The sequence below is a fragment of the Populus euphratica genome, unplaced genomic scaffold (genome assembly GCF_000495115.2).
Source record: "Populus euphratica unplaced genomic scaffold, PopEup_1.0 scaffold907.1, whole genome shotgun sequence".
NCBI lineage: Eukaryota > Viridiplantae > Streptophyta > Magnoliopsida > Malpighiales > Salicaceae > Populus > Populus euphratica.
The window spans coordinates 16,589-26,745 of record NW_011500766.1 but is presented as its reverse complement, the minus strand read 5'-3'; the positions used below and the strand labels follow the sequence as shown (position 1 = coordinate 26,745).

Sequence of the window (10,157 nt, the reverse complement as noted above, 5' to 3'; positions counted from 1 at the left end):
TCTTTCCCTTTTTGCTTACCTACTTTTATTTTTCATTTTTCATGACTCATTTGTTTTTTCCACTCCTTTTTTTCTTCTTCTTATTTCTTCTCTTTTTTGTCTTCTTTTATTTTCATCAATTTTTATTTGCTTAGTTTTTTACCTTTCCCTTCGCTCATCATTTTTTTTTTCTCTTTTCTCTTTTGTTTTTTATATTTCTAAAAGCTCTACATTAAATATAATATGCAAAAGTATTAGAATCATGAATCAAATGTAATGTTTAAAAATTTAATCAAATTGCATCAAAAAGATATTTAAGAAAAAAAGTTCAAACACAAGGGGTTTGGTTATGACAATATCGAGTGGACAAAGGAAATGGATTTAGAGATAGAAGCTAAAGACAGAAATATTATATAGGAGTTGATAAAGTTACCCACCAAAGAAGAGAAGATTAGGGTAGAGGAGAGAAGATTGGGGTGAAATCAATTTATAAAACAAAGCTTAATAGGAATGGAGAAGAGTAGATAAATACTCTTGGTTGATATAAAAAGGATACACTCAAAAATATAAAGTGGATTACGCAAAAATATTTGTATTTGTAACTCAATTAAATATAACTGAAATAATGATTTCACTTGTAACCTGAAAGAGTGGAGAAATTATTAGTTAAACGTAAACTCAACTTTATATCATGATGAATTAAGTGAAAAAGTATTTATTGAACAACATCCTCATTATGCACATAGGAGGTGTACAAAGTGAAACAAATGTTATATGAATATAAAAAAGTTTCTTAAGTCTGTACAATCCCTTAAAGTTTTATTTTATGAAAGAAATCAAAAGAAGTGCCCCCTGAATATACTTTTTTGAGGTAAGATCTCAATTGTTTGTCTATGTATCTATGATCTCATATTTAATAATGATAACCCACATGTAAAGACATTAATTCCTGAAAAGCCAAGTAAATCAGATTTGATAGGAGTGTGATACAAAAATAACTTGTATCTAGGCACTAGCACTATTGAAAATAAAAAACCTATAATATAAAGATATTAATTCCTAAAAAATCAAGTAAATCAGGTTTGATAGGAATGTGACACAAAGATAACTTGTATTTAAGCACCATCACTATTGAAAATGAAAATCTCCATTCAACGAATATTGATTTACAAACGAGAGGTATAGAATGACGCCACAAAGCCAGTTGTTTTTTGATAAATCATTTTCAGTTCTTTAGAGAACCATGAAAGAGAGATTATCTTACTAGCACACAGGCACACACACAAAGTGTAACAAACAAATTTTTTTATTAATTTGAATTCTCTACTTATATGTCTGGTTATGCCTTTTATCCTAACTCTAAACTTAAATAACCCCCTTTTAGGTAGACTTATATGAGACTCATTTACAATTAACCCAATTAAGTAATAATAACCCAAAGCTAAAAAGAAAATAATAAAAATAAAAAAATTATTATCCTAAATATGCTAGAATTAGATTTGTAACCGTTAAGAAATCCCAAATAAACTAGAAAATCTGATATGAAAATAGAATTAATTATAAAGTCTTCTTTTCTTGTTATAGCTAGGATGAATAAGGAATCCTTGTAAGATAATGATTCTGAAACATTTATGAATTCTTATCATATTTGAAAACTATATTGCATCTCATTAAAGATCTTTGTAGAACTAGAATATTCTCAAAATAAGCTGTCATATCCTTTTAGAAAAAAAATCTTAGCCAAATAGAAAGTCCACAAGTCAAAAAAATAAAAATAAAAAAATTCATACAGTCTCTATTTATCAGTATTGTAGTGCCTTTTTAAATTTTGATTGACTTGAATTTAACCTAAAGTAGTATAACATGTCAAGAAACTCTATGTAAAATTTTAGCTCGATCCAACGATCAGATTGAGAATTATAACTATTGTTATAAAACTGGATAATTACATATTTTATGTCAGAATCCAAATCTAATTATTTTTTCGTTGCCCGGATTGTATCATCATATTTAATGGTAATTATGAACTAATATTTTTTTTTTTTGTGGTTCTTCTCCATACTAAAATTGCGGGTTCAGAATCTTGCTTTTACAAATTATTTTTATTTGTGGACTGAAAGTTGCTGGCTGTAATTTGTCTTGATAGTTCAATGTTGGTTTGATTTTGTTTTATGTTACAACAAAGAAGTAATTTGCAGAATGGAAGGTGCTTGATGATTTCGGGGAAAGAGAAAGGAAGGAAATGACAGGAAAAAAAAAAAAACCACTTCCGTTGGATAAAATAATAATAACAGTAATGTTATATGGTACGTACAAACAGAGATTTACATCTCGCAAATGTAAGAGATCATCAAACACTGGTGTTTTTTCTAGGGTTTGGATACAAATCTTGATGATGACTTCATTGGCTGGAAGAGAATCCAAAAGAAAAAAAGAAAAAGAAAAGGAAAAAGATTTTACTGTACACAAAATCAATAATGGTGGTGTACAGTTTCTCATGGTTTTACATGGGCTCTTTGTGTTGAACAGAGCACCATCATCTCTTCTCTGCCTCAGGTCAATTAACAGTTTCCGCTGAGTTTCTTATGACTCTTCTTTGAGAGACTAAAAGACAAATCACACGTTACAGTCTGCCGGTGCTTGGCTTTATTTGCGAGCGAATGCTAGACTGTTCAGATGGACGAGGGTGTCAATTACCGGAGTAGTTAATTCCATTCAAGAGTTTGGTTATCTTTAAGTTGATTTTTCGAAGGGTAATTGCTTTACTCCTTTTTCAACAGCATCTCTCCACAATCTATATCTTACTCCTAGTTTATCATAGGATACTGGCCAATTCCACACATTGGCACCGTTGATCATTCGCTCTTGCTGGCCGAGGACAAGGCGTAGATCCTCATTCAACACCTGTTTCATACAAGTCAGAATACTCCGCTCAGAGTTTCAGGTGGTGCCATGCTGGTGGCTTTTGAGTTCAAAGCTCAACCTAATGATCCATAAAGTAAAAATAAACATAATATAAGAGCTGGTCGACGGAAAATTATGTACCTGTTCAGCAAAATGTCTCCATAGGTAATGCATGAAAGGAACATGCTTCAGCACAGGAGCAAAATCCAGTGACATTCTGTATAATAACCTAGTCTTGTGTCTCGAGGAAGGCAAGCAAACATGAAGTTGGTGGAGGTGAGTTGCACACTCTCTGGTGCTTTGTCCCTCCAGTTTTCCAGGCTTTGAGATCCCAATGGTCGATAGCACCATGCAAGGTGGTCGAAATTCCATATCTATGGGATATGGGTCCCAATACCCTTGAAGGCCAGATGCAGGCGTTAAAAATTTCACCAAGCTGAGAGTTTAGATCACAAACAAAACAAAAGGATTTCCAGTCACCTTTCCTTATCCTGACATGAAGTTATCATCACAAGCACCATTAAATTGATTTCTAACACCAATCAGAGATATAGGGCTGATTGATCACATGTTAATGACTTGCAATTTGCAATCTGGATGGAAGTGCATTCCGACATACATTGTTTTTCATGTCATTTGAAAGGGAATAACAGATCCACCATGTAGAATCATTGTAAAAACTGAAATTTTCCCCTCTTAGTGTCTGTTTGGAATTGCAGCCCAAACAAAAACTAGTCAAAGTTAAAAAAAAAACTAGCTTAAAATTAATTTTTTTATGTTTTCAGATTGTTTTGATGTGCTCGTGTTAAAAATAATTTTTTTAAAATAAAAAAAATTATTTTGAAATATTTCTAAATGAAACGTATTTTAAAAAAATAACTACTACCACACTCTCAAACTCTCTCAAGCTGGCATTTAATAGTGAAATCTTTTAACCATATTCAAAGATGTTACGTTCCAGCTCAACAGTAAAAAGATATATGAACAAACCTGGGAACGCTCCACCCCTTGGCAAAGGTTGATGTGTGAGTAAAAGGGGCATGCGCAAGATCTAAAAGGTTATCCAGAAGTAGACCATGTTCCACGGGAAGTTCCATCACAATCTATCATATGCAAGGCATAACATACATGAGATGACATGCTTGTTAATAAATCATGCAAGCGTAATTTGCAGTCTTTCATTTTTTTACAGAAGGTAAAAGTATCTAGATGAATCCAAATGATACCTCAGCATGGACTTGAAAACCTGGAGGAGGTTGTAATGAAGGAAGGGTTGCTGCAGGAGGGTCACTACCAGGCCAAACCAAGATCATACCTTCTTGCTCAAAACATGGCAATGATTTTATCTTCACATTAAGTAATCGTGTGGAAGGCATTTTCTCACATTTTCCATCTGTTGAGTATTCCCACCCTGATATTTTTTTTTCACCAAATTTTCAATACTCAGTGATCTATTCTTTCTTTCCCTGCTTAATCACAAGCAAACATTCAAACCATTTACTATAATTCTCACTGACCATGGTAAGGACATTGGATTCGACCCTCATTCACTGAACCAAGGTGAAGCGGACATGCTCTGTGTGCACAGGTGTTCCGGACACATCCTGGTTTCCCATCCATACCACGAAAGAGAACCCATGGTTCCTCAAAACAATCAATTGGAATCTGAAACAGAGTGTGGTGAAGGAACTCATAAGAAGACATTCACAAGCTATTGAAATCACAAACGCTTCACAGGGGTGGCTCCTTCCCTCCCCTTTCAAAGTAAAATGTTAGCAGAATTGTAGCAATAAAAATGCTGTTATTTGCAATGGCTGTCGAGTTTCTTTCCATGATGTTTTTTCACATATACATAATGAATCACGATTGAAAAGAGTAGTTTACCATGGTGCCATCCTTCAGATCAGTGGAGAAAGCAACAGGATACCAGAAATTCTTCAGGTGAGGATGGTAAGGCTGAACTGGACCTGACACTTTCAAGTTTTTCCGGGGTGACTTGTTTTTTACAGTATCCAGAGATTGAGTTGAAGTGCTGGGAGAAGGGGATGCTTGGTCAGACTCTGCTGGGTTCCTGTCTTGTAACAGCCTATCATTGACCAATTCTTCCATGTAAGCTAGTTTATCTAAGGCAGTAGAAACCTTCGCTTCAGATATATGAACCTGTTATTATTCATGGGTCAGGCATCACAACGTTTATGGAATTGTAAACCTCTACAGCATCTAAAAAGAATTTGATGGTAAAAATTGAATAGTTTGCTTAATAGCATTGGATGAATGTATGTATCACTTGATCTGTGAAGTGGATACTGATCTAATGAATGTATGCAACCAATTAGTGCTAATTTGCGTCTCAACAGGTATGCATTTTCCATTAATAGAGGGTAGTTTTCCAAACCTGTCTGTGAGCTTGGGATAACTCATCTTGCAACTCCGCAAGCTCCTTCTTCATGGTGCCAATAGACTTGTAATCACGAGCTAAGGGATTTAGAACTTCCACAACCTGCAACCATATTTCTCAAGATGAGACTTGAAAGTCACCTTACTAAGACATTCCTCTCGGTTTAAATTAAAGTAATGAATTTCAACAGACCTTTTCATGAAGGATCATGATAGTAAGTAGATCTTGCCGAGCTCGCCAATCACAGTACTGAATATCATATCTTGCCACTTCAAGTGCTTGATAAGCATCCAAGAACTTCCCTTTAAACTGTGGCATCTTAGACCTCGGATCCTCAACATCAAAGAGTGGACCCCATGTACTCTTCTTATCTAACAACACACCTTCCTCCCCTAATACTGCAAACACCCTAAATCCCCCTCTAACGCCCTGAAAATCCACAAAGCGATCACAATTGAAGCCATAAAAGTTTACCATAATCTTAGCAGGAAACGATGATCACTATCTGACATGGAACTAAAACAATAAGAGAATAAACACGAGTAGCATGGTCAGCAACTGTGAGGGTACGGAGATGACTATCATCGCTATCTAACTTAGAACTGAACAAGCCAAGTAAATTTTCCTTCAGATTATCATAAACTAAGATCAATTTAACAAGACAAAAAATTCACATCTTTTGAAGGTAAGCACCAGTAACATTGCTAATTCAATTAACTCAATCAATTTTCCTCTAAATGTAGTAGACCACAGCCCCTGCAACGACAGCAGATAACCTACCAAGAATTCCTATATCTTAGTGTAATCATATTCTGTATAAAGTTGAGAAAATATCATGATAAGATTTTAGGAAATGAACCAAAAGCCATTTTTTTAATATCCCACAACAGAGAAATATAGTCAAAGAAGAAAGATACAACAAATATCTCATGATAAGTATATCTTCAAATAAAGTTAGCAAGAACCCAGATAAGCGTACACACAGGTAAATAGAGGAGAAAACATTACCTTTTTACAGTTGAGCTTAGATGATCTACATAGAGAAAGGGGCACAGAGAGAGCTGCAGCAGTAGCAAAGGCGGTCATGGCGTTTGAAACTTTGCAGACAAAGCTGCCAGTAAGAGAGATCAAAAAAAAGAAAATCCATATTTAGAGGGAGAGATTTATTTGTTGATAAGAGGTTGGTGTTTCGCGCTATCTCCGCTGGCCTCCCATGGGCTGCCATGTGGACAGACGTGGACTATGCAGTCTACCACGTGGCGACTCCTTCTTCCACATGCTCTCTCTTGTCTGATAGAAGTGGATTCTTGGTTCTGGCAATTGTTGGGCTTTCTGCTTTCATATCTTGCCAGCTAGGATTCTCTAGATATCTTTCTCTATCTCTGTGTTTTTCTATTTTGTCTTTTTATTCTGCTACTATTTGTTTGTTTTATTTATATTTCTTTCTTTTCTTTTGTTGATTTTGAAAGTTTTGGAGGTGAGATTAACTTGCAAGGTAGAGCTATGCTTATGATAAATGTGATGTGATGTGAATTAAAACCATATCCTCCAATTATCTTTTGTTAGTTTGCTATTAGATTTGGTGCCCGTAATCCATGGGTATTTTTTATTTTACATAAAAAATAAGTAGCTTAAAGAATTTCAGATTAAAATCATTGGTTTAATTACTAATTTAAATAATATAAAAAAACATGATAATATTAATAATAAATAAACCAGAAAAAAACAATGAATTTTTTTTAAAATAACTATGATTTCATATGAATTATCAAATAACTCAATATTTAAGAGTGAAAAATATAAAATAAATAATTTAAAAAATAAAAGGCCCTATAAACGGAATGAACTCGCAAATTTCACAACCATGGATATAAGAATGTGATAATTAAATAGAAATAAAAGTAGAAAAAACAATTTGAAAGATAAAATTGAAATAAATAAATTTAAAAAATAATTAAAAAATCAATTCGTGTTAGCCTTTAAAACCAGGATTCTACTCATGAATTCGAGACTAACCCCATATAAAGAACATCAATTCAAAACTAAAAAAAAAAGGATTAAAAAAATATTAATTAAAAGAAGAAGAAAAAAACCAAGCAAAGTCAGACGAACTTTTAAAATTTAGTCTAATTTCTAATAATCACAACCCGTGAAATGCTGGATTCGGGTTCTATCAAAAAGCTTAATTCTCAACCAATTTAATTTTGAATGATGAAATGATGAAAAAAATAAAAAAATTGCAAAAAAAGAAGATAGCAACAAAAAGAATGAGGATAAAATTTAATAGAAAAAAATCCAAAGATGAAATTAAAAAAAATAATTCCAAATAAAAATAGCAATCAAAAAAATAAAAATCAAGTTTAAAAGACTAAAAAATCAATAGGGCGAAATTAAAGAAAAATTGATAGATTATTTCTAAATTAAAAATGATAGGGGCTAAAATTGAAAAACATTTGTAATTTTATAGATTATTCAAAATTAAAAAAAATAATAAAAAAAGAACATAGACCAATTAACAAGGAAAAATAAATTGCAGGGGCTGATTTGGAATTTTAAAGACGCTAACATTGAATTTGAGGTGAAGAGGAAGAGAGAAAGGGTAAAAAAAGAAATAGTCATTCACATCAAACTGAAAGTGCTTTTGAGACTTTTCATTAGAAATATTGAGATTTTTCAAATATTGTCATTCAAAACAGTGTTTGGTAGTTAAACAACCCCTTATTTGTCATTTTAAAAGCACAAGGGTTGTCCATTCTGTCGTAGGGGTGACGTCGTCTGGCGACGGTGGAGACTCTCTATCGTGTCTCCTGTTATGGGGTGTTGTGTGTTCAAAAAATTATGATTAATTTTTAGGAGTCGTCACCTAGTATTATGGTCACTAGCAACCTATGGTCTGTGAAAGTCTGAGTAAAGGATTGGTTGTGCAAGGGGAAGATGCATCAACCCCAGTGCACTCTATGTAAGGTAAGTTGCATTGTTATTTGATTATTTGTTTTTAGGTTGGGTTTTTATTTTTTGGTCTTATCTAGGACTCAAAGCAGATCTCTCTTCCTGAGAGGGCCTCTACCTTATCGAGTTAAATCCTAATCGTTCTAAATTTTAGGGTTAAGATATCCATTTTTTGGTTTTTCAAAACATGAGAAAGATGCAATCTTTTAATGAAAATATGCTTGGAAAATTTTTAGGATTTGACCATATGCATGAAAACAAAATATTTTTTTTGTTTTTTTAAGAGAAATTGATTTAAAAGTTTTTGAGATTTTTTTGAAAATGTTCTGAATATTTTTTGAAATATTTCAAAGAAAATCAAGTATTTTAATATCGAATTTGTATTTTACAGTGTAAATATACAACCCGATATTATGAAAAATTAGTAAAAAAAATACTTAAGAAAATCACAATTTTTTTAAAGGATTTTTGAAAAAATTTTGGAATTTTTTCTTTTTTTAAAAAATATAATATAATATTATATATATTAATTAAATATTATTAAACTATGGGCCAGCCTAGCCCAGATAACTAGACCAGGCAATAAACCCAGGAAACAGTGGTTGGGCCGAACTCGACCCAACATATTTGTCTGTCTCTATTTTGGGTTAGGGCAGAAGCTGATTAGGCTAGGCCATAACTGGCCCGACCCAAATTTCATGTTAATTATATGCAGCAACGTGAACACTCATTGTTCACATTTTATATGCAACTAAATGGTTGCAGAAGCTGCGAATAGGAGGAGGAAGAGACTACCGATGTCTGTCATCACAGCCGTGATCAGGAGGTTAAGCTGATGGTCCGGGCGGCGTCTTTTCGAGGAATGGTGGAGGAGTTGGCGGCCAGTGGTAGAGGACGCAAACAAGAAGTTGTAGAGAGGAGAGAAAGGTTCACAGAGGCTCTCAATGGTTGGTAAGTAGCTTCCTATGGCGGAGCTGGTAGTGTATAGGCTGTTTGTGGCTTTGGTTGGTGGCTAGAACGGTGGAGAGTGAGAAGGAAAGAAAAACTGTAGAAACAGGGGAAGAAAGGCTAATTTGTGGCCGATTTTGGATGCAATTTTCTCCTCCCTCAGGCCATCAACTTCGCCTCTATTTATAGCCGGTGAAAGAGGGTAATCTTGTCTATACAAGAAAAAAAACTCAGCCCTTGATTTGATCAGGAATCATCGCAATCGTTAGCTCAAAATATGCCTTATGAGTTGTTCAATTTGTAGAAAAGGCTGCCCGAGTTGGCCACTTTAGGCCGGCACCAGCGTCGTCTCGTCGCCATTCAGACTGAACTCTTTAGTCAATATTGCAAATAAACTACATGGGATCATTATCGTCCACTTTTTGTTAGATTTGACGGAGCAATGAAGCATTAAATGCATCTGAAAAGTAGCCAGCCGGGCAGCATTTTCATTCAAAATAGGGGAAGACAATGAATAGTATTGAATGACGCGTCGTTTGATTTTTTTTCCTTTTCTTTTCAAAACAACGTCGTTTTGGATTAATTAGGGATTTTTAATGATTTTCAATCCAGTCCTCTAGCTTTCAACTAATTTCAATTAAACCCCTAATTAACCTTAAATTCTTGATTTAATGCAATTAAGCCCTTGGAGAACTTCAATTGGAATCTTGAAGTTACACGCCTTTTACAATATGGTCCTTGGCATCAGATTTTGTCAATTGAACCCCTAAGTGGCCATTAAACTTTCAATTTCTTCAATTTAGCTCTTGGTTTTTGCTAATTAAGCCCCTAAATTGTGATGAATTTTACAGATTAGTCCTTGATTTTGAATTTCTTCAATTTGGCTCCTAATTAACCCAAAAGCTTCAATTTTCTTACAATTTAGCCTCTAATTTCAATCAATTAACATGATAAAAATTAAATTTGATCTCTTAAAATT

General features: G+C 33.7%; 1 protein-coding gene across 1 annotated transcript; it reads right to left on the bottom strand.

Moving 5' to 3' along the window:
* Positions 1 to 2,230: 2,230 nt before the first annotated feature.
* Positions 2,231 to 6,425, bottom strand: LOC105116314 (chlorophyllide a oxygenase, chloroplastic-like). The gene is made up of 9 exons (XM_011013604.1): positions 6,290 to 6,425; positions 5,474 to 5,710; positions 5,279 to 5,383; positions 4,768 to 5,043; positions 4,401 to 4,548; positions 4,110 to 4,294; positions 3,874 to 3,986; positions 3,025 to 3,319; positions 2,231 to 2,883 (listed from the first exon to the last, which is right to left on the bottom strand). The coding sequence occupies exons 1-9, from the start codon at positions 6,365 to 6,367 to the stop codon at positions 2,713 to 2,715; spliced, it is 1,608 nt and encodes a 535-aa protein (XP_011011906.1). The 5' UTR covers positions 6,368 to 6,425; the 3' UTR covers positions 2,231 to 2,712.
* Between the last annotated feature and the right edge of the window lie 3,732 nt (positions 6,426 to 10,157).